The sequence below is a fragment of the Salmo trutta genome, chromosome 1, assembly GCF_901001165.1.
Source record: "Salmo trutta chromosome 1, fSalTru1.1, whole genome shotgun sequence".
Taxonomy (NCBI): domain Eukaryota; kingdom Metazoa; phylum Chordata; class Actinopteri; order Salmoniformes; family Salmonidae; genus Salmo; species Salmo trutta.
Genome location: NC_042957.1, coordinates 68,288,687 through 68,314,165, shown reverse-complemented (window position 1 = coordinate 68,314,165; position 25,479 = coordinate 68,288,687). Strand labels below are relative to the sequence as shown.

At 40.9% G+C, this 25,479-nt stretch overlaps 1 protein-coding gene across 2 annotated transcripts in view; it reads right to left on the bottom strand.

Moving 5' to 3' along the window:
- Positions 1-16,810: 16,810 nt before the first annotated feature.
- The window catches only part of LOC115206191 (somatostatin receptor type 5-like), a 48,339-nt gene continuing 39,670 nt past the window's right edge, over positions 16,811-25,479 (bottom strand). For both annotated transcript variants that reach the window (XM_029772889.1, XM_029772885.1), the window contains exon 4: positions 16,811-18,944. In XM_029772889.1, coding sequence (XP_029628749.1) covers positions 18,931-18,944 — 14 coding nt within the window. In that variant the 3' untranslated portion in view covers positions 16,811-18,930. The remainder of the gene's footprint in view (positions 18,945-25,479) is intronic.

The following is a 25,479-nucleotide window of genomic DNA, read 5'->3' as shown; positions in this document are numbered from 1 at the left end:
CTTGCATGGAGCCCCAGGCTGAGGGAGATTGACAGTTCTTTTGTGTTTCTTCCATTTGCCTTTAAGAGTGTGCTCCTAATCTCAGCTCGTTACATGTATAAAAGACACCTGGGAGCCAGAAATCTTTCTGATTGAGAGGGGGTCAAATACTTATTTCCCTCATTAAAATGCAAATCAATTTATAACATTTTTGACATGTGTTTTTCTGGATTTTTTGTTGTTGTTATTCTGTCTCTCACTGTTCAAATAAACCTACCATTAAAATTATAGACTGATCATTTCTTTGTCAGTGGGCAAACGTACAAAATCAGCAGGGGATCAAATACTTTTTTCCCTCACTGTATGTGACATCAAAAAGGGCGTACCAACTTTCTGGTTGAGAATGCATTAATGAGTAAAACTGTTGCTTTAAATGGCAGCTGCGTTCATATAGATGATGTCGCAATAGTCTAGGACCGATAGGCTCGTTGACTGAATAATCTGCTTTCTACTATTTAGCATGAGGCAGGACCTATTTCTATAGAAGAGCCCATTTTTATTCTCAGCTTCTTACATTTTAGTCATTTAGCAGACACTGTTATCCAGAGCAACTTACAGAAGTGAATGCATACATTTCTTTTCTCCGTACTGGTCCCCCATGGGAATTGAACCCACAACCCTGGTGTTGCAAACACCATGCTCTACCAACTGAGCCACAACTAACTCATCAATATGCTTTTTAAAAAAGACAGCTTTTCGTTTATCCAGATACCTTGATATTTGTAAGCAGGGACACAGTCAATATGGACACAATCCAAAGTACATATGCTTAAATATTTAGAGTTATTTTTATGCACTCAAGAGAACAATGTATACTTAGTTTAACCTGCATTCAATACTCATTTCAGGTCAATAAAGTTTTTCTGTAATACAATGAAGGCAGACTATAGTTCAGATGGCGTCTGGTCAACCAATAGCATACACAACAGTATCATCGGCATACGAGTGCAGGTTACAATTTTTTACAGACAAGTCAATATTGTTAATGTAAACAGTAAAAAGTACAGGACCCAGAACCGACTCCTTCAGGAAGCCTTTCATAATATCCAGGAAACATGATTTAACACCATCAGTAGATTGACATTGAGTTCTATCTGTCAAGTAATTTTCAAACCAGTTACATGCGGCCTGGTCTAGGCCAATCGATGAAAGCCTCTGAATTAGCAGTGCGTGAACAACAGTATCAAAGGTCAGTGAAGAGGGCAGCACAATGTTGCTTTTTATCCATATCATTTATAACTGGGCTCCCGAGTGGTGCAGCGGTCTAAAACCCTGCATCTCCAGGTCATCTACAAGTCTCTGCTAGATAAAGCCCCGCCTTATCTCAGCTCACTGGTCACCATAGCAGCACCCACCCGTAGCACGTGCTCCAGCAGGTATATCTCACTGGTCAACCCCAAAGCCAATTCCTCCTTTGGCCGCCTCTCCTTCCAGTTCTCTGCTGCCAATGACTGTAACGAACTGCAAAAATCTCTGAAGCTGGAGACTCTTACCTCCCTCACTAGCTTTAAGCACCAGCTGTCAGAGCAGCTCACAGATCACTGCACCTGTACATAGCTCATCTGTAAATAGCCCATCCAATCTACCTCATCCCCATACTGTATTTATTTATTTATCTTGCTCCTTTGCACCCCAGTATCTCTACTTGCACATTCATCTTCTGCACACCCTACCATTCCAGTGTTTAATTGCTATATTGTAATTACTTCGCCACCATGGCCTATTTATTGCCTTACCTCTCTTATCCTACCTCATTTGCACGTGCTGTTTATAGATTTTTCTACTGCATTATTGATTGTATGTTTGTTTATTCCATGTGTAACTCTGTTGTTGTATGTGTCGAACTGCTTTGCTTTATCTTGGCCAGATCGCAGTTGCAAATGAGAACTTGTTCTCAACTAGCCTACCTGGTTAAATAAAAGGTGATTTTTTTTTTTTTTAAATCTCAGTGCTAGAGGTGTCACTACAGGCAACCTGGTTCGAATCCAGGCGTTATCACACCTGGCTGTGGTTGGTAGTCCCATAGGGCGGCGCACAATTGGCCCAGCATCGTCAGGGTTTGGCTGGTGTAGGCCGTCATTGTAAATAAGAATTTGTTCTTAACTGACTTGTCTTGTTAAATAAAAACTAGGGATGCAGCAGAGATAGTGCTATGACCTGGTCTAAAATCTGGCTGATATACATTTCAAAGATAAGAAAGAACTTATCTGAGAATGAATCAAGGATGCTAATAATTTAGCTAGACAAGAACGCTTAGAAATAGGGTGATCATTATTTAGGTCACAAGAGTCACCACCTTTGTGAAGAGGGAGTACTGTACATGGTTTGCCTTCCAAACCTTAGGGATAGTACCAGATATAATAGTCTGGTTAAAAATATGGGTTAATGATTCAGGATCAGGGGGGCAGAGAGCTGCAGCAAAAATGGATCAAGCATATCTGCCCCAATGGATTTTTTTTTACATCAATATTAAGCAAGGCATTTAGCACATTACAAGTAGTAAATTGTTGAAATGAAAACAAAGATTTCTTAGAAGTTGACGGGTTAAACGTCATGACAGCTAGAGGCTGGCAGAGGGAAGAGCAGTTGATTGACTGAACAGGGTCAACTAAACCACCGTTTCTCTCAAATAAAAAGCCTGCCAAAATAAAATGACGATTAAAGCCTCACTTATCCCATTCTTCTCAGTTATGATGCCAGTCAGAGAGAACTTGCTTAGTCAGGGAAGAAGAGGAATTTGCAAGCATCAGTGCATTTACTGTTTTCCAAAATGTAGAAAGATCATTCGTAGAGTCAGAGATAGAGCTTAAAAAGTAGCTTGACTTAGTTTTCTTAGTCGAGATAGTACATCTGTTTCTCAATTGTCTGAAAGATTGCCAGTCACTATAGAGCCAGTTTTCTTTGCTTTGGCCCAGGCCTGATTTCCCATCTGAATGAGCTCAGATAGATTTAACCCTTGGTTTTCTTTTGAGCTATCTTTGACTCTGAATTGAAAGTAATGTCATTGTTGATTAAATTATTTTAAAAATTATTAATTAGGCTATTTTCTCTTGAACCATGTGGTCTATCTACTAGAAAGTCATGGACAATATGGACACAGATATAATACAGATGTAGGATCTTCATTCTATCACCCGGTTGCAGGAAAACCGTCCTGCAATGCAGGAAATGTAAAACTTGTAGTGTATCTGAGGTTTAAAAAGGCTTCTGAAGTTTGTAATTTCCACATAGAAATTTCAGACTTGGTTTTCCCTTACAAAAATGTACTGTATCAACTCCTACAAAAAATGTTAATTAATTATAATCCACATAATAATTCACATTTCCTGTTGCTGCAGGATTATTTTCCTGCTGTAGCAAACTGGCTCAAATTAAAGTGGAACTGACAGCATTTTAGCAATGTTAAATCTTATTCATATCTGTTCATATACAGCCCCAGGAAGTATATTACACATTTTTGACATTTTCTGACAAGCAAGCGCTTAGATATTGGAGTTTTCATGTGTTCATCAATTCATATAATGTTTGGGAATTACGTATAGTAAAGCATTTGTGAAAATTCTATAGCAATATAGAGTGGGAAAGCGGTGTTTGAACAATTAAATGACACTGCAGTAAACCCCCCAAAAAACGGTATTGTTGTCACGTTCTGACCAGTATAAGGGGTTATTTGTTATTGCAGTTTGGTCAGGACGTGGCAGGGGGTGTTTGTTTTATGTGGTTCGGGGTTTGTTGGGCTATGTTCCTATGTAAGAGGGGTGTTTGTTTAAAGTGTTTCGGGGTTTGTTGGGCTATGTTCTTGTTAGTTTATTTCTATGTTAGTTCTAGTCTTTCTATTTCTATGTTTAGTTAATGGGGTTGACCTTCAATTGGAAGCAGCTGCTCCTCGTTGCTTCTAATTGAAGGTCTTACTTAAGAGGGGTGTTTTTTTTCTATGGGATTTGTGGGTAGTTGTTTCCTGCTTTGTGTCTGTGCACCTGACAGGACTGGTTAGTGGTGTTTGTTGTTTTGTCTATGTGATTTTTATTTTTTATTATTTTTTTAATTATTTTTTTCCTTCTTCTTTCCTTCTTTTGATTTAATAAAGAAGGTGAGTATACACGTTCCCGCTGCATTTCGGTCTAATCCTTTCGACGCCCGTTACAATTATCCAGGACTGGACTCTACGCAGACCAGTGCGCCATAGCCAATCAGAGCTAGTAGGCCTATATGGACCAGCCATCATTTACCTTGAACTGGACTGAATGTTTACAGGCAGTAGCAACAGCGTGACTTTAGATCATTGGAATGCATTTGCCAAAAGCCACAAAATACACCTGAATGGATTTCTGCAAATATGTAAATACCAAAGGAGTCTTCTTACATTTCGGAACTTCACTATTGATCAAACAACCATAAAAAGTTAGGCTCTCTCCCTCAGGTATCTATGCACGTCAACAACAACAAGATCAACAACTAATGCTAGCAAGAGCGAGATGAGCTAAAATCTAACGAGGGAGAGATACTTTTTCAGCTAGTTGGCCGTCAAAAAAAGCTAACTACATGACACCTGCATCTCCTACAATGACATGATATTCTCCCAGCAGCTAAAGTTAAGCTCCATGTTTTTAACTTACTTAAATAGATACGCTAGCCCAGGTGTGTCAAACTCAATCAGAGCACAGGCTATACTGAGAAACACAACACATGTGCGGGCCTGATATAGCCTATTTGTTTTTTGTTCTTCAACGTGCAATTGCGACCCAAACTGCCTATTGTTTTATTAGAAAAAATATGGCCCTTTGTCGACTTATGTACATAGGGGGATGTACATAGAATTTTAACATATTATAACAAAATAAGAGATAAATCATATTTGTCCAGCATTTGCGTCTATCCTTGCAGATGTGCATAATATGCTGCTACCCTAATAAAAGTATTTAATAATGCCAAATAACAAAAACGTAGCTACAGGTTGTTGGAACATTTTTACTAAAAGCATGTTTTCCATTTCTTTTGCATGGATCACCAGTGCAGTTGAATGCAGCATTACTGTATTGTAGTTGAGTAGCTGTCCATTCTTTGTTTAAAATATTGAGTAATTGAAACAAACAGTGTATCCTGAATGGGTGGAGGCAGCAAACAATGTACCAGTCCAGCTGTGATTTACAACCTGATTGCAGTATTTGTTGGACTACCAAGAAATGTATTGGTGAATTATATTAATCATGCATCGAACTGCATCCATCTATTCTGCCAACAATGCCTTACTGTAGATCATGACATTTTTTGTCAAATAGATTATATTTTTAAAACCTTTAATAAAATGAATAAATGTTAAAAATGTTATTAAAGTATAAATTGCCAAAGTTACAATAGATTGCCATAGATTTTATGTTAATTACCAAAATTACTGAAGATTCCGGTAACTTTTGTAACCCTATCACATCAAATCAAACTTTAATTATACAGCACATTTCAGACATAAATGCAAAGCAATGCACTTAACAGGAAAAAAAACGAAATAAAAACATTGGGAAAAAAAATATATATATATTTACCACACAACAAACATAAGAGGATGGAAAAACAAAATAATAACAAAAACTGAAAGACTAAAAAATGCACCCTGAGGAAAAGCCAAGCTAAATATGTGTGTTTTAGGATCTCTTTTAAATATGTCCACAATTTGACTCACTCTCTCTCTATTTTTCTCTCACACACACACACACACACACACACACACACACACACACACACACACACACACACACACACACACACACATGCACCGCTCCTCAAGGGCATCATTAACATGTTGAACGGGAAGCACATTGTTCACATTGTAAATGGGAACAAAGCTACCCCAGGAGGAGGACTCTGTAGCCCTCTGCTGTCATAACAGACCTCAGGAAAGACGATGATTAATGATGAGCATAGATTGTGACAGAGGGCAGGTGGCTGCCACAACCTATCAAAGGTTGTTGGACTGCCAATATGTTCTTTTAGTCTTCTGAATTCTTCTATCCATTCTCTTCCTTCTCTCACCATGGCTCATCGTCCTCATTCATTGTTTGTTCCTCCTTTTGTCTCTAGCAATGTATTTATTGTGTTTGTATTTGATTAGATGTTTTATTTAATTTATTATAGTGTCATTCATCTTCATGATGCCCATCCCAAATGGACACTGTATTTGCTGTATCCAAATAAAATGAACATACTTACATATGCATACACGTCCACACATACTGTACATACTTAACTACATACATACAACATGCATACATACACACACACATACAAACACATACACACCAATTTGCATTCCTACTGAAATTAAAAATATTTTAATCGAACAAAAACCTTTCAGTTCTACAACTTATGTTGTCCCATCTTCCAAGCTTTTGATATAAAATGTGCAACCAGGAACGCTTCTTCTCTGAATAGCCATTCACGTTTTCCTTCATCCCTTTTCCCAGCCTGGTCTCATAGACTACGTGTAACATAGTAAATGTAAATCCGGGACACGCAAATTAGTATGATATGTTACATTTGGTATGGTTACAGGAGACAGATAATTAATAAATGCAAAAACTAAAGCAGGAAGGTTGGTCTGCATTTAACAAGAACGTCTAGCAAAGCAAAAGTTACGAGTTCAAATCTCATCACTGATAACTTTAGCATTTTAGCTAATTAGCTACTTTTTTTTAGCTAACCCTGTCACTAACCCTAACCTTAACCCTTTTAGCTAACCCCAACCTTAACCGTTTAAACTAACTCCTAAACTTAACTTTTTAGTTTAGTTTAGTTTATTAATTCGACCATTTTAAAAAACAAGCACACATAAAACTTAAATGCCATACATGCACATGAATAAAATCATTGAGGATAACACACAATAAAGTCTGGGACTTATTTCCATTGTGGTCCTCTAATAACTCTTTAACTTAACCCTGACACCTAACCCTAACCCCTAGCCAAGCTAACGTTAGCCACCTAGTCACCTAGATAGAATTTGTCATACGTTTAGCAAATTCGGAACATAAAATACAAATTGTAGGTCATATAGTTCTGGTTTCTGCTGTTGCATTTTTTAAAACAAGGTTACTCTTCAATCATCATATAAAGTACAGTAAAATCAAAAGTGCAGTTCATTCTCCATCTTCCTTAAATTGCAGACTGCTCTTCTTCATCTATGGCATTAAGCCTTCCTACTTCAATTGCCAGAGGGAGTGTCCCAGTTCTCAACTGGGTACACAAGGATCTTTGACTTCTTGTTAGGTGATAGGTGACATAGGGTTATGGATCAAACTGTAGGTGTTCTTTATCTGGTTTTACGTTCTGAGCTTTGGTTTTAGTCATATATCAACATTTTTCTTTGTTGCTAAGGGTTAACTTGTGTTTGCTCATGTTGACATTGCATCCAGTGGAGGCTGCTGAGGGGAGGACGGCTTATATAAATGTCTGGAATGGGCACAGCTGGAATGTATTTGATACCATACCACCTTTTCCACTCCAGCCATTACAACGAGCCCGTCCTCCCCAATTAAAGTGCCACCAACCTCCTGTGATTGCATCACAACTTGTTTCAAAATATGTGTTGTAGATCAGCTTCCTTATGTCATTGAGTTCCTTTGTCCATGGGTAATTGTGTGTTTTATCCCAGTTGAAAGCCTTTTGAGTTATTCTGTCCTCTGGCAGGTCGATAAGATGGTTCCATAACCTTATTTCATTGGGCTCCCATCCCAATGTCTCCTTGAATAGCCCGGCTTGGAGCAAACTTATACACCCCAAGGAAACATTTGTTTTAAATAGAGTTTGCTGTTTTGTCTTCCTTACTCCAGAACTCCAGGTTCAATATGGACACACACAAGAATTATAGCGCTGTGAACATGTACAATAACCAAAGTCTTTACAGATTTTCTATTATCTAGCAACGGACTCCAACGCTTAACCTGCAGAATCAGATTAGGACTTTATACACTCCAAAGGTCATATATTCATAGCCACGGAAATTTGGGGTGCTGAGGGTGCTGCAGAACCCTCTGATAAATCACAATATAAAAGAATATAAAATAAATATAAAAAAAATCTGCAAAATAATGCACTAGGTCTTCATTACTCTTGTATGAGATGAGAAAATACTCGTCAGCAGAGTGGGGAGAAAAGTATTGCTCCAAACGGATAGTGATGAATACTCCTTACTGTACCCTTTTTTATGAAGTGTTTATCTGGGTTTTATCTTGGTTGATCAATAATCTCCACTTTGTACACCAGAGATTGACAGTGTTCAACATACATTGCAAATCATTCTCAGTCTCTGCAAGGTGGACAGTATCGTTTGTCCACCTTACAGTAGTATCACCCAGAGTAGTGTCATGTAGTTTAACCACTAAATTAGCATGTTTGATTTGCTGCACTCTTCTCCCCCCAGATTTCTTTATGGTTAACCTGATATGGATGAAAATACCCTCAAATTAGACCTGACAGTCTGCACTTTAACCTCATAGTCATTGTATCATTTCAAATCCAAAGTGCTGGAGTACAGATCCAAAACAACCACAAAATGGTCACTGTCCCAATCCATTTGGAGCTCAATGTAAATATTTTTTTATGTATTATTATTGTTTATATACACTTCTGACACTCCCCCCCCAACGGACACTTACCCTGCCTCCACCCTCCCCAATGGACATTTAGTATTGCTACAGTTGTAAATATATAAAGTGCCAGTCAAAAGTTTGGACACAACTACTCATTCCAAGGTTTTTCTTTATTTTTACTATTTTCTACATTTTAGAATAATAGTGAAGACATCAAAACTATGAAATAACACATATGGAATCATGTAGTAAGCAAAAAATTGATAAACAAATGAAAATACACTTCTTCAAAGTAGCCACCCTGCCTTGATGACAGCTTTGCACACTCTTAGCATTCTCTCAACCAGCTTCACCTGGAATGCATTTCAATTAACAGGTGTGCCTTGTTAAAATTAATTTGTGGAATTTATTTCCTTCTTAATGTGTTTTAGCCAATCAGTTGTGTTGTGACAAGGTAGGGGTGGTATACAGAAGATAGCCCTATTTGGTAAAAGATCAAGTCCATATTATGGCAAGAACAGGTCAAATAAGCAAAGAGAAAAGACAGTCCATCATTACTTTAAGACATGAAGGGCAGTTAATACAGAATAAGAAGAAGAGATTTGCTTGGTCCAAGAAACACGAGTAATGGACATTAGACTTGTGGAAATCTGTCCTTTGATCTGAGTCCAAATTTGAGATTTTTGGTTCCAACCACCGTGTCTTTGTGAGACGCAGAGTAGGTGAACAGATGATCTGTGCATGTGTGGCTCCCAACATGATGCATGGAGGAGGAGGTGTGATGGTGTGGGGGTGCTTTGCTGGTGACACTGTCTGTGATTTATTTAGAATTCAAGGCAAACATAACCAGCATGGCTACTACATCATTCTGCAGTGATACGCCATTCCATATAGTTTGCGCTTAGTAGAACTATAATTTGTTTTTCAATAGGACAATGACCCAACACACCTCCAGGCTGTGTAGGGGCTATTTGACCAAGAAGGAGAGTGATGGAGTGCTGCATCAGATGACCTGGCCTCCACAATCACCTGACCTCAACCCAATTGAGATTGTTTGGGATGAGTTGGACCACAGAGTGAAGGAAAAGCAGGCAACAAGTGCTCAGCCTATGTTGGAACTCCTTCAAGACTGTTGGAAAAGCATTCCAGGTGAAGCTGGTTGAGAGAATGCCAAGAGTGCAAAGCTGTCATCAAGGCAAAGGGTGGCTATTTTGAAGAATCTCAAATATAAAATATATTTTGATTTGTTTAACACTTTTTTGGTTACTACATGATTCCATATGTGTTATTTCATAGTTTTGTGTTGATGTCTTCACTATTATTCTACACTGCAGAAAATGTAAAAAAATAAAGAAAAGGCCTTGAATGAGTAGGTGTGTCCAAACATTTGACTGGTACTGTATATATATATATATATATATATATATATATATATATATATATATAATTGTTTTCATTCATACACTTCTCTTTTTTTGACATGCACTGTTGGAGCATAAGAATTTCCCTGTACCCTGCGACTACATCTGTGACCCTGTGACTAATAACATAATCTAATCTAATCCTAAAAGGGTTCTTCAGCTGTCCCCATAGGATAAACCTTTGAATAACCCTTTTTAGTTCCAGGTAGAACCCTTTTGAGTTATGTTGAACCCTTTACTCAGAGGGTTGTACGTGGAACCCAAAATAGTTCTACCTGGAAACAAAAAGGGTTCTACATGGAACACACACACCTAGAAAATATTGACACCACACACACACACACACACACACACACACACACACACACACACACACACACACACACACACACACACACACACACACACACACACACACACGCACACCATATTTCCTCCATCACATACCCTACCCTCTCTTATCTCTCCCAAAATACATTCCCATTCTTGATTATGTGTAGCAATGTCTATGTAGGCTATTGTATATTCAATTTCCAATAAAAAAAACTACATACCCTCTCCTGCTAACTAACAGCTAACTTGAAAAGTTAATCACGACCTCACGGTCTGCTCCGTCACAAAGAACAATTTCAAATCATCCTTCATCATCTCAAGCAGCCCGTCAGCCATTTTGAGAGTGATTGGAACAAATTGGGCGCATGTGTGATAGTGCTACTTCCTTCTTTTGATGACCGATCTGATCCTGACATGGTTAGATTGGTGAAAGCAATGAGGTGGGAACCTGGAAACTATCATTTGCCTGTCCAGGGAAAGAATTGCCTAATTTCATGCAATAATCTTTTTTAATATCACTTAGATATTTTATTGCAACTTACATTTTTTCTTTTTTTTTATGTTCATTTAAAACGTTACTTCATTCAAATGTATCACGTAACTGAGGCAACAACATGTTCGTAGAAAGGAAATTAATAGACATCAGATTGCTATTGACACGTCTCTCACGTTCTTTAGACACAGCCTGTTCTTGGATGAGTAGAAAATCAAAATCAAATTTCTATTCACCAGAACAGACATTGTGTTAATGTTGATGATGTTTGAAACCCCATGGCCTTTTCAGTTATACAGTTACCTGTGAGTTGAATGGACCCTTCACTAAGCCCCGACGCAGAATTTTGGGCAACCAATCGCAGAGCTCCAATGGATAGCAACTGTCGTCGAGTGTGACACGACACCTCGGACAAGCTCATGTTTGAAACACAGACAGTGAGGGCAGTGGGAAAAACAGAGAATTACTTGGAAAACCAGGAACCATTAAATCAGTTGCTTTCGAAGAACCAGGCTGAAGAGATTTAATCATGAGTTGATCCATTACATTGATGCTATTAGCTGTTTCTGAAGTGTAAAAAAAATACCTTAATTACCACATAAACAAATCTAATAAATTACTTTAATTTAAAATGCTACTTTATTCAAGTGTAGCGTGCAACAGAAGCAAGAGCATACTGTACCACCGGTGTTTTTTATTTTTTTACTTCCCTTCTCTCCTCTCCTTTTTCCCCAACAACTCTTATCTTTTTCTCTCTATTATCAGCTTTTTCCCATCATCCCTAATACTGTGCCCCCCCACACCTCCTATTTCCTCACCTGATCTCTTCCATATTTCGTCCATAACATCCTCCCCCTCTTTGTTCTATCCAAGAAGACCACACTTTCCATTCCTGTCATTGTATAGCAGTGTGTTGGTAGGCTATTGTATGTACCATTTACCAATTTAAACAAACCACATTTATTCTCTCCTGCTAACTAGCAGCTAACCTGGAAAGTTCAGCACGACCTCACGGTCTGTTCCATCGCAAAGAACAATTCTAATTTAAAAACATCCTTCCTCATCTCGAGCAGCCTGTTATCCATTTTTGATTGATTGGAACACATTGGATGCATGTATGATCATTAGCTCATCTATGCTATTTAAAACCTGACATCTCTAAATACTTCCAAGTTGTTAAACCGAAACAGAAGCTCTAAATTACCATTGAAAATAACATGCTAATCTCTGTTAAATTAGACATTGCTACATTTGCTTTGACTCAGGGTCAAACACATCTGAATATTAAACATGTTTGTAGACAGAAAATGAATAGACATCAGATTACTATTGACATGTCTCTCACTTACTTTAGACCTCACAGCCTGTTCTTGGATGTGTAGAAAATAAAAATCACATTTCTATTTACCAAACCAGACAGTGTGTTAATGTTGATGTTTGAAACCCCATGGTCTTCATCAGTTATACAGTAACCAATGAGTTTAATTACTCAAATACTTCCCTGTGACTGGGTTCGAATCCGAGTCTCCTGCATGCCACAAGACTGCAGTAGCCGCCGAGCTAAAGCCTAGCCATTAGCTAGCTTGGGGAGCTTACTCAAGTCTCCAGGTCTCAGACAAGGTGACTCATCAAGCAAGTGTGGTTCACCGAATCACCTCCGTAACACATAGGCCTACCCATCCAAAATTAGAGACCTGAAGACTTGCATAAGCTCCCTGAGCAAGCTAATGCCTGGGCTTAAAGAGTGACTGAACGCACCAATTCCGCATGTGTTTTTACATTTTTTAATTTAACCTTTATTTAACTAGGCAAGTCAGTTAAGAACAAATTCTTATTTACAATGACAGCCTACCCCGGCCAAACCCTAACCCGGATGATGCTGGGCCAGTTGTGCGCAGCCCTATGGGACTCCCAATCTCCACCGGTTGTGATACAGCCTGGAATCGAACCTGGGTCTGTAGTGATGCCTCTAGCACTGAGATGCAGTGCTACTCTGTTGCTCATTAAACAAAAAATATTTCAGTCTTGGGGATATGATTTGATGTGGCAGTTACTGATGTTTGTCTCCCATGACACACCATAGGAACAAAGTCAGTACTCCCTTACAAAAAAACTACCTGTCAAACTTGCGTTTTCACATATGAAAATCAGATATGCAGTTTCACATATGATAAACTCCGCATGTTGAAATCTCACTTTTACATGTGGAATTACAATTTCACATGTGGTGGTGAAATAGTGTTATTTCCCCAAAATAGTCAGAAGGAATCTAAGATAACTCAAGAAATCTGTAATTCATTTTGAAGTTTTTACTGAGGAGGTTTTAGTCACCCAATTGTACATCTAGCAATGTGTTGTCTTATGTAAACAAAGTAAGATCCGCTGCACTGCTGGGCAGGTTTGTCTCATTGTCTGTGTGTTCTGTCGTAGGATTGGATAGAGAGCAATCAATGCAGATGTGTATCCTGTGTTAGTGGGCAAGTGAGCATTGTCGAAATCAAAACCCAGCACTCAAGTTAGTAATGACAAACTCACGTACGAAACTCAGTTTTGGACGAGACTGACTTTATTAAACATTTTATCCTATTTACACTTTGTAGTCAATTTTGACACTAGAATAAATGTTTCTGAATAATAACAATAGGCCGTTTTCTATCAGATAAGTTGTTTATTGCCTTCAGTTGCGCTTTAAACTCAGCAGGCTAACACAGTAAACCACATTACAGCCAGTGAAGCTTAAATCTGGAATCTGCATTAAAGGAAACTGCACCACTCTTCGCCCCACAGCCTTTGTTATTGTTTTTGTTTTGTTCATGAAATGGAGGGAAAACTGAAAAGAGGAGCGTCCGTCCTCACAGTGTGGTAAAAAAAAAGTTAGATCAGGCAGTGATGTCTGAGGAGAAAAAAACAGTGTTTATGGTTTTGTAGTGACTTCTTTGTTGTTGTACTATCCCAAACGGACATGGCAGTTTCAACAATTAAAGATGGAATCTGCATTAGGGGAAACAGTGTCACTGTTCACCCCAGCGCCTTTGTTATGGTTTTTGTTTTGTTGACTAAACGGAGGTGAGGAGCTTCCAAACGGAGAGGAGGAGCGTGGTAAAAAAACATTCAGTACATATTGTTCTGTTCTACCTCGCGTGCAGTTTTGTCTGAGGGGGAAAAAACAGTATTTGTTTTTTGCAGTACCTTCTTTGTTGTTGTAATAGCCCAAACAGATGTGGCAGTTTCACCAGATTCCATCTTTAAGCTTTAGCATTAACTTGAGGACAAACTCAAATCTACAGGCCACAGGCAAGGTTACTTATCACCTCTGTTAAACAGTCATCCATTCCGTCATTAGACAAATCACTAAATTATTATTCAGCCACACGTCCCCATCGAGCCCTCTGGACCCATCTGTCCATCACAGAAACACCTGTGGGGAGGAACACCGGAGCGAACGATAGAAGGCTTTCGGTCCTGAGAATGTGTAGAACAGAAACCTTATACCTCCTCCTTGTCTGCCTTATCTCGTCTCTCCTTCTGTCCTCCTTCTCATTCCTACTTCCATCCCCTCTGTTCTTCCCCTTCTTTTCACCCCATGGAAAACGTTTCTCCACATAATTGAGAAGTGGTGGTGCTCATACTCCTAGATTGCCACAGACGAAAAGTGGGCTGCCCCCCGCCCCCTCCAGAGTGAGTAAAAAAGGACAAAACCAGAAATGTTCACTTGACTCTCAGGGTGTCTACTTGAAGACACTGGTAATGGGTTAAGGCTTCACCTTTCTTAAGCAGCCATGTGGAGATAACAACTATGCCTGTATAGTGGAGAAAAAAACGGTAACAAATTAAACCATTTCAACTTTTCTTCCTGTGTTTTCTAATGGCTGCAGAGTAGGCTCACTCTGTTTCACTTCTTTCGTAAGATTACACTGCAGTAATTCTAGTGGGTCAAGGTCAAAGACCTCAAGCTCAATTCCTTTGAGTTAACAGACCAATATATAGCAAAGCCTTGCTGTAGCCTTTAAATCAGATTGAGGAAATCTTTTGAACTCTCCTATAGTGACCTTGCTTACCACTCGCATTTCTCTGCAAAACCCGGAAATAAATCATTTGGAGAGCTGAGTACACACGACACGTTCAGTTACAGGGAGGGTGCTTTACAGGTAGTCACCTCAGACGCAAACTTTTAGACAAGAGCTTTGTTTGAAGCAAAGAATTGTGGCCTTGGAAAAGCAATTTATTAAATGTTAATATTGAGGCAGAACGGTTGTTGCAGCTTGGAGGATACAAGAACACACAATCACGACATCTCAATTGGTAAAACAGATCGGATATCGTGCACCAAATTAAATATCCTCCATGCGTATTTCCTCTATAGGAGGAGGAAGTCCTATGCCTGTCAGACGATACTTATAGGTATATGTTATATTTTGGAAACAATTGTCTGACTACAGTACAGCTGCCTTGAACACCTTCAGGATAGCAGTCGTGGGTTCAAATACTGTCAAGCGTTGCTAAAGTATTTGAAAGAAAACCCAGTTCTGCAGGATAGCGTTGTGCCGCTGATGAGAGAGTCTGAAGGCTTGAAAAGTCAGCAGCCATCCCCATCACAACACCTTCCACCCAGGCTAGCCTGTCAGGCCGAGGGAAACAATCCGCTCCTCAACCTAGGAATGGGCTGTGGAGCCTGGGGAAGCTGGGCGACGGCATCTCAGTCATTTAGTCTAGTCAACACTGGGCATCAATAAGCATCAGAGCCACCCCATAAAGCAGTGGGTTGCTTGCTAGTGGGCTGCTGAAGGGTTGTCATGACGTTTGGTGCATCAAGGATGGGGGTCCATTACATTAGTGAAAAAGAGCAATGTGTGTTAGGTCTTCTTCTCTCCTCTTCTCCACAACGTTACATCTTCCTCTGAGACCTCATAGTCTCATCACTGTTCAAGCCAGAGTATGGAGGCTACAGATTTATCACTAGAGGCAAGCCGTGCTTGACACCACCGCAAGCACCAATGTAATTGCAGGTTTGTTTATTTCCTATTGAATAAACATTTATGGGTGGAAAAAGCAATTCCCCCCACACCTGCGACCTCTTAAGACCCACGGGGCCTGTGTCGGACAATAACACAGTTATAACTAATCCCTTGCTCTCCTGTAAGCAGAAATTGATGGAACTGTTGCCTACTTGGTATATTTAAACTTAAATCATTTTTATTATTATTGTATTGTTAAAAGGTTTTAAAATCCACCATTTGTTTGTATAATTGGAGAACGTTAAAACTGCAGCGCTATGGCAGTGTGTGCCGCATTGGACCTTTTCTTGAAGCTATAACGTTGACCTAATTGAGATAAGTCTCAAAACATAGCCATTGTTACCAACAGATATGAAGTAAAACTACACAGCAAAGCTCGTCAACACACCGTGAGCTTCCTTCAACGGTCCATGTGATGGCTAGCTAATGTATATAGGAAGATTAGAGAACAGACCTTCAAATACCCTACTGCTCTCCTTCTGTCCTTTCCCCTGACATTGAGGGGTGGAAAACAAGCCAGTCAAACGGTTAGGTGTAGCCTAGGGCCTAGAGGTTTAAAAGGGAGCTTGTTATTTTCACCCATACACCTGCAGTAGTAAGCTACTGGGACACGTTGCCTGTAAACACACTGGAGATAGGGGTGAAGAGAAAGAGAAAGAGAAAGCACCAAGGCGGTTGGTGAGAGGGAGGGATCATGGGAGGATAGGAGATGAAAGAAGGGCATATAGAGAGAAAGAAAGAAATACAGACAGAGAGACAGAGACAGGGGGAGCGACATCCATCCAAAGAGCATGCATGGTCGCAGTATCTGTTCAGCTTTTACATTCTACTCCTTGCCACTCCTGTCGTTTTCCAAAGGAGTGGCAAGGAGTGGAATGTTAGCTAAAAAGACTGCTACTCAGACTACATGCATATTGATTGAACCCATTGTGTTTTTGTCATTTTATTAAAACAATAACACTGAAATGAAACATTTTGAACACATGTCCAGATGGTGCACATTAGCAATAATGCTATGGTATTATCTAAAATAATTAGCATAAGTAACAGCAACTTTTTTTAAATGTACTTGACCACGGTGTAATCCCAGAGTAGAATACACAGATAATAACTTACTGTATAAATCTTGAACCTGTCATACATGACTGTAAAACAGTCAGTGTGGATTGTGTGCTCATTGAAATCAATACAGTTAAAGCTAATCCATAAAATACTGCATGTGTGTACAGCAGATTAATCATTGCGTCGCTGTCTGATGAAAACCTTGTAACTCCATTTTTTCCATTTACATTTGTATTTATTTATTGAAAGCAGTAACTCCCCTCGATGTACTCTGAACATTTAATGACTCTAGGACCAAGAAAATGTATTCAAAATAGCTCCTGAAATTTTAAAATTGTGTGTTCATTAACGGGACAATATGGTAATTTCTTCCATTTCCTAAAAGAAATCTGTTTTGGAGATTAGTGCTTTTCATCAGACAGCGACGACTATGCAGATTGTTCAGTAGGGCATGCAAGGGAAAACATTTCAAAATGGGAAATTAAAATATGTGTATCTTACTGGACATTAGTCTAGGAGGTAGTCCCTCCCTGTTTCAGTCAGTTCTATTCCGTATGGTGCCTAAAGAACGACCCCAGGTAAGGCCAAGCACAATGAAGTTGCACCAGTGCTTCAATCTCCAATAAAAGGTCAAGGGGATACATTAATCTCAAATAAACGCATTAAAATAACCAAAACACTTGGAACAACTACCCAAGTTTATAGCAATAATACCCCAAAAATAACAATAATTCATCAATAATATGAATAGGTTCCTCAGTTATAACATTATGCCATAGATACAGTGAGTACTGTAAGCCAGATTCATCTATTTGATTGACATCCTCATTATCATCACTCTCTCTGTTCGGGGACAGTGTTCGTTTTCCAGAATGCAGGTTTCCTCTAGTACCATTTCATTGGTCATCCCAGCTTGAACTAACTTTGCCCAGAGCTGAAACCATCCATGAGTCCATAGGTGGGCATTATGAGCCGTTGGGACTTGTTACAGGTGATCATAGTGACAAATGGACAAGGGTCATAGACAGTCTGTGTAGTACGTTCCTGTCATTTACCTACATAGTGATGGAATACATACAGAAAGTTCCAAGCTCACAAAGAGGACAATCCATTTCAATTCACAACATTTCTGATGAAATCAAATGATCCAGTTCATATAAAGTGAATGGAATACTCAGGTTCATTTTCTAGGGCATTTTAATCTAAGGCAAGTTTTTGCCCATTCACAGTCTAAAAAATAGTCTTTCCTTATAGTATATGTAAGGAATCTATAAAGTACATGGAAGATAATGCTCTTGCTGGTTCCATGACACCAAGCTGGTGCAATGCACAGGCGGTTGGTGGCACCTTCATTGAGGAGGACGGGCTTGTGGTAATGGCTGGAGCGGAATCAGTGGAATGGTATAAAATACATTGAAAACATGGTTTCCATGTGTTTGATGTCATTCCATTCGCGCCGTTCCAGCCATTATTATGAGCCGTCCTCCCCTCAGCCCCTTCCAGTAGTGCAATGTGCTGTAAATGTCTGAGGTTTATACTGACAAACAGGAGAGGTGTCATGGCAGAAATTGTTCAGTGTAGTGTCAGAACAGGAAGTGTTCTTTGAAGTCCCATGTACCTCTTCTTCCTGTATCGTCCGAGAGAGGTCATTGGTCAAGAGCTACATGGGTTGACAATGGGAGGACTCCAGATGATGGATTGTTTGTTGTGATGGAGAAGGAGGTGGCTTGGCTCATCAAAGCATAGACTAACCAATCAGGGCTTATCAAAGCGTAGACTGACCAATCAGGGCTCATCATAGCGTAGACTGACCAATCAGGCCTCATCATGGCGTAGACTGACCAATCAGGCCTCATCATAGCATAGACTGACCAATCAGGCCTCATCATAGAGTAGACTGACCAATCAGGCCTCATCATAGAGTAGACTGATCAATCACTGGGCTCTCTAAGGGCAGAAGCTCCGTCGTCATGTTGCCACAAGTCTCAATTTGAACACACTGCAAAGACAGCAAGAGATACATTTTAGACATTACAAACAATGACCAGCACACTCTATCATGGACTGCTTGGATGGACAAAGCTTATGACATACACCCCCATCCCCCTCCTCCCCCCGTCCGTCCATCCGTCCCCCCTCGTCTGCCCCCCCCCCCCCCCCGTCAGTCACGATTTGTTTTTAATCTTCAAACTGTAAAAGAGACAATAAATCTCTTCTAAGATATAATAGAAAAGAGGACATCTCTCTGAGCATCTTCTGTCTGATATGTCACACAGCGCTGCTTTGATGATTTGTTGTGTATTCTCACATTATGGCATCAAAGATACACAATCACACTGACAGGGAGTACTAGACACAGACACAGCTCTCAGATGGAGACATGTCACTCCATGGAGATCACCAAAAATCTATCACACACGCACAAACAAGTAAAGTTTTATGTTTTATTAGTCTTATGTACAGGACACACATGGTATACATCATCCAACGAAATGCTTACTTGCAGGTTCCTTCTTGACAACGCAACAACAGTAAGACATAATAAAAGATAAGAATTCAAATATAAAGTAAATGGCTCAATAGAATATATTTTTTCTTTTTGCATAAGTATAATATAGGAAGGCCCAGTTTGTAGTATTTACACGTGTTTTGGGAAGGGGCGATTGGTGGGCAAGTGTATAAACTGTGCAGTATTTAACAATGATAATAAGAGTCTGGTAGCAGCAGTTGTAATGTGTGTGTAGCATGAATGTGTGTGATTGTGTGTGCGTGTGTGTGTGGATGACTGCATATCTGGGAGGTTGTGTGAGTGAGTAAGTGAGTGCATATGTGCTAAGGTGTGGAGAGTCAGTGGAGGTGGTCAGACCAGTTGTTCAGCAGTCTGATGGCTTGTAGATAGAAACTGTCTCTGAGGCTGTTGCTATCAGACCTCATGCTCCGATACCATCTGCCCGACAGTAAAGGAGTGACTGGGGTGTGTGGGTTTCTTGGTGATGCTGCCGCCCGCCCCCAGGCAACGTTTTGAGTAGATGTCCTGGATGGGTGGGAACACGGTCCCAGTGATGTACTGGGCCTTCTTCACCAACAGCTGGAGGGCCTTACGGTCGTGGATGGAGCAATTCCCGTGCCAGGCCGTGATGCAACAGGTCAGCAGTACTATTTGGAATTTCTTCAGCCGCCTTAGGAAGTAGAGACGGTGTTGTGGTGGTGTTGTTGGTCCATGTCATGTCCTTGGTGATGTGGACAGCGAGGAACATGACTCTACTGTAATCCCATTGATGTGGATCAGACATGTTCCCCCCTCTGCTTCCTGAAGTCAACAATCAACTCCTTTGTTTTGCTGATGTTGAGGAAAGGTTGTTGTCCTGGCATCACAATGCCAGTTCACTTACTTCCTCCTTATAGGCTGATTCACCGTTGTTGGTTATTAGACCCACAGCAGAGGGCTCAGGACACACCCCTGGGGGGCCCTTGTGTTAAGAGTCAGTGTGGTGGAGATTGGCTTGTCAATCCTGGCAACTTGTCGTCTGCCCGTCAGGATGTCCAGGATCCAGTTGCAGAGGTGGTGTCCAGACCCAAGGCTCTGAGCTTGGTGTTGAATCAAATCCAATGAAAATGTATTTGCCACATGCATCGTAAACAACAGGTGTAGACTAACAGTGAAATGATTACTTACGGCCCCTTCCCAACAATGCTGGGAGAAAAAAAGATAAATAATAACACGAGGAATAAATACACAATGAGTAACGATAACTTGGCTATATACACGGGGTACCAGAACCAAGTCGATGTACAGGGGTATGAGGTAATTGAAGTAGATGTGTACATATTTATAGGGGTAAAGTGACTAGGCAACAGGATAGATAATAAACAGTAAAAGCAACGTAAATGCAAGAGTTAGTGCTAAAAAGGGTCAATGCAGATAGTTCAATAGTTAACCAATAGCTACCCGGACTAACTATTTAGTAGTGTTATGGCTTGGGGGTAGAAGCTGTTATGGGTCCTTTTTGTACCAGACTTGGTGCATCAGTATCGCTTCCCATGTGGTAGCAGAGAGAACAGTCTATGACTTGGGTAGCTGGAGTCCTTGACCATTTTTAAGGCCTTCTTCTGACACCGCCTGCTATAGAGGTCCTGGATGGCAGGGAGTTTGGTCCCAGTGATGTACCCTCTGTAGCGCCTTGCGGTCAGATGTCAAGTAGTTGCCATACCAAGTGGGGGTGCAGCCAGTTAAGATGCTCTCAGTGCTGCAGCTGTAGAACTTTCTAAGGGCCCATGGCCAAATCTTTTCAGCCTCCTGAGGGGGAAGAAGTATTGTCGTGCCTTCTTTGCGCCTGTGTTGGTGTGTGTGGACCATGATAATTCCTTAGTGATGTGGACACCGAGGAACTTGAAGCTCTCGACCCACTCTACAACAGCCCCGTCGATGTGGATGGGGGAATGCTTGGCTCTTTAGTTCCGGTAGTACATGATCAGGTCCTTTGTCTTGCTAATGTATAGGGAGAGGTTATTGTCCTGGCACAGCACTGACAGGTCACTGAACTCCACCCTATAGGCTGTCTCATCATTGTTGGTTATCAGGCAAACCATCGTTGTGTCTTCAGCAAACTGAATGATAGTGTTGGAGTTGTGTGCGGCCACGCAGTCGTGGGTGAACAGGAAGTACAGGAGGGGACTAGGCATGCACCCCTGAGGGGCCCCCATGTTAAGGGTCAGTGTGGAGGATGTGTTGTTGCGAATTGGAGTGGGTCCAGGGTGTCTGAAAGGATGGTCTTTGCCATGACCAGCCTTTTAAAGCATTTCATGGCTATCGATGTAAGCGCTACTGGGCGATAGTCATCTAGACAGGTTACCTTGGCGTTCCTGGCACAGTTAGGGGGAGTGATGAGCTCTAAAGCAGAGTCTCACAACTCAATCGCTGGTTGAAAACTGTGTTCTGCCCCTCCCAAAAGATAGAATTTGTAGATAACTGGCCCTCTTTCTGGGACTCACCCACAAACAGGACCAAGCCTGGCCTGTTGAGGAGTGATGGACTCCATCCTAGCTGGAGGGGTGCTCTCATCTTATCTACGAACATAGACAGGGCTCTAACTCCTCTAGCTCCACAATGAAATAGGGCGCAGGCCAGGCAGCAGGCTGTTAGCCAGCCTGCCAGCTTAGTGGAGTCTGCCACTAGCACAGTCAGCGTAGTCAGCTCAGCTTTCCCCATTGAGACCGTGTCTGTGCCTCGATCTAGGTTGGGCAAAATTAAAAATAGTAATCTCACTAGTATAAAGACCTCCTCCATTCCTGCCATTATTGAAAGAGATTGTGATACTTCACATCTCAAAATTGGGTTACTTAATGTTAGATCCCTCACTTCCATGGCAGTTATAGTCAATGAACTAATCACTGATCATAATCTTCATGTGATTGGCCTGACTGAAATATGGCTTAAGCCTGATGAATTTACTGTGTTAAATGAGGCCTCACCCCCTGGTTACACTAGTGACCATACCCCCCGTGCATCCGGCAAAGGCGGAGGTGTTGCTAACATCTACGATAGCAAATTTCAATTTACAAAAAAAAAAACAATGACGTTTTCGTCTTTTGAGCTTCTAGTCATGAAATCTATGCAGCCTACTCACTCACTTTTTATAGCTACTGTTTACAGGCCTCCTGGGCCATATGCAGTGTTCCTCACTGAGTTCCCTGAATTCCTATCGGATCTTGTAGTCATAGCAGATAATATTCAAATTTTTGGTGACTTTAACATTCACATGGAAAAGTCCACAGACCCAATCCAAAAGGCTTTCGGAGCCATCATCGACTCAGTGGGTTTTGTCCAACATGTCTCTGGACCTACTCACTGCCACAGTCATACTCTGGACCTAGTTTTGTCCCATGGAATAAATGTTGTGGATCTTAATGTTTTTCCTCATAATCCTGGATTATCGGACCACCATTTTATTGCGTTTACAATTGCAACAAATAATCTGCTCAGACCCCAACCAAGGAGCATTAAAAGTCGTGCTATAAATTCTCAGACAACCCAAAGATTCCTTGATGCCCTTCCAGACTCCCTCTGCCTACCCAAGGACGTCAGAGGACAAAAATCAGTTAACCACCTAACCGAGGAACTCAATTTAACCTTGCGCAATACCCTAGATGCAGTTGCACCCCTAAAAAATAAAAACATCTGTCATAAGAAACTAGCTCCCTGGTATACAGAAAATACACGAGCTCTGAAGCAAGCTTCCAGAAAATTGGAACGGAAATGGCGCCACACCAAACTGGAAGTCTTCCGACTAGCTTGGAAAGACAGTACCGTGCAGTATCGAAGAGCCCTCACTGCTGCTCGATCATCCTATTTTTCCAACTTAATTGAGGAAAATAAGAACAATCCGAAATTTATTTTTGATACTGTCGCAAAGCTAACTAAAAAGCAGCATTCGCAAATGGAGGATGGCTTTCACTTCAGCAGTAATAAATGTATGAACTTCTTTGAGGAAAAGATCATGATCATTAAAAAGCAAATTACAGATTCCTCTTTAAATCTGGGTATTCCTCCAAAGCTCCATTGTCCTGAGTCTGCACAACTCTGCCAGGACCTAGGATCAAGGGAGATACTAAAGTGTTTTAGTACTATATCTCTTGACACAATGATGAAAATAATCATGGCCTCCAAACCCTCAAGCTGCATACTGGACCCTATTCCAACTAAACTACTGAAAGAGCTGCTTCCTGTGCTTGGCCCTCCTATGTTGAACATAATAAACGGCTCTCTATCCACCGGATGTGTACCAAGCTCACTAAAAGTGGCAGTAATAAAGCCTCTCTTGAAAAAGCCGAATCTTGACCCAGAAATTATAAAAAACTATCGGCCTATATCGAATCTTCCATTCCTCTCAAAAATTTTTGAAAAAGCTGTTGCACAGCAACTCACTGCCTTCCTGAAGACAAACAATGTATACGAAACGCTTCAGTCTGGTTTTAGACCCCATCATAGCACTGAGACTGCACTTGTGAAGGTGATAAATGACCTTTTAATGACGTCAGACCGAGGCTCTGCATCTGTCCTCGTGCTCCTAGATCTTAGTGCCGCTTTTGATACCATCGATCACCACATTCTTTTGGAGAGATTGGAAACCCAAATTGGTCTACATGGACAAGTTCTGGCCTGGTTTAGATCTTATCTGTCGGAAAGATATCAGTTTGTCTCTGTGAATGGTTTGTCCTCTGACAAATCAATTGTAAATTTCGGTGTTCCTCAAGGTTCCGTTTTAGGACCACTATTGTTTTCACTATATATTTTACCTCTTGGGGATGTCATTCGAAAACATAATGTTAAATTTCACTGCTATGCGGACGACACACAGCTGTACATTTCAATGAAACATGGTGAAGCCCCAAAATTGCCCTCGCTAGAAGCCTGTGTTTCAGACATAAGGAAGTGGATGGCTGCAAACTTTCTACTTTTAAACTCGGACAAAACAGAGATGCTTGTTCTAGGTCCCAAGAAACAAAGAGATCTTCTGTTGAATCTGACAATTAATCTGGATGGTTGTACAGTCGTCTCAAATAAAACTGTGAAGGACCTCGGCGTTACTCTGGACCCTGATCTCTCTTTTGAAGAACATATCAAGACTGTTTCAAGGACAGCTTTTTTCCATCTACGTAACATTGCAAAAATCAGAAACTTTCTGTCCAAAAATGACGCAGAAAAATTTATCCATGCTTTTGTTACTTCTAGGCTGGACTACTGCAATGCTCTACTTTCCGGCTACCCGGATAAAGCACTAAACAAACTTCAGTTAGTGCTAAATACGGCTGCTAGAATCCTGACTAGAACCAAAAAATGTGATCATATTACTCCAGTACTAGCCTCCCTACACTGGCTTCCTGTTAAGGCAAGGGCTGATTTCAAGGTTTTACTGCTAACCTACAAAGCATTACATGGGCTTGCTCCTACCTATCTTTCTGATTTGGTCCTGCTGTACATACCTACACGTACGCTACGGTCACAAGACGCAGGCCTCCTAATTGTCCCTAGAATTTCTAAGCAAACGGCTGGAGGTAGGGCTTTCTCCTATAGAGCTCCATTTTTATGGAATGGTCTGCCTACCCATGTGAGAGACGCAGACTCAGTCTCAACCTTTAAGTCTTTACTGAAGACTTATCTCTTCAGTAGGTCCTATGATTAAGTATAGTCTGGCCCAGGAGTGTGAAGGTGAACGGAAAGGCTGGAGCAACGAACCGCCCTTGCTGTCTCTGCCTTGCCGGTTCCCCTCTTTCCACTGGGATTCTCTGCCTCTAACCCTATTACAGGGGCTGAGTCACTGACTTACTGGTGTTCTTCCATGCCGTCCATGGGAGGGGTGCATCACTTGAGTGGGTTGAGTCACTGACGTGGTCTTCCTGTCTGAGTTGGCGCCCCCCCTTGGGTTGTGCCATGGCGGAGATCTTTGTGGGCTATACTCGGCCTTGTCTTCGGACGGTAAGTTGGTGGTTGTAGACATCCCTCTAGTGGTGTGGGGGCTGTGCTTTGGCAAAGT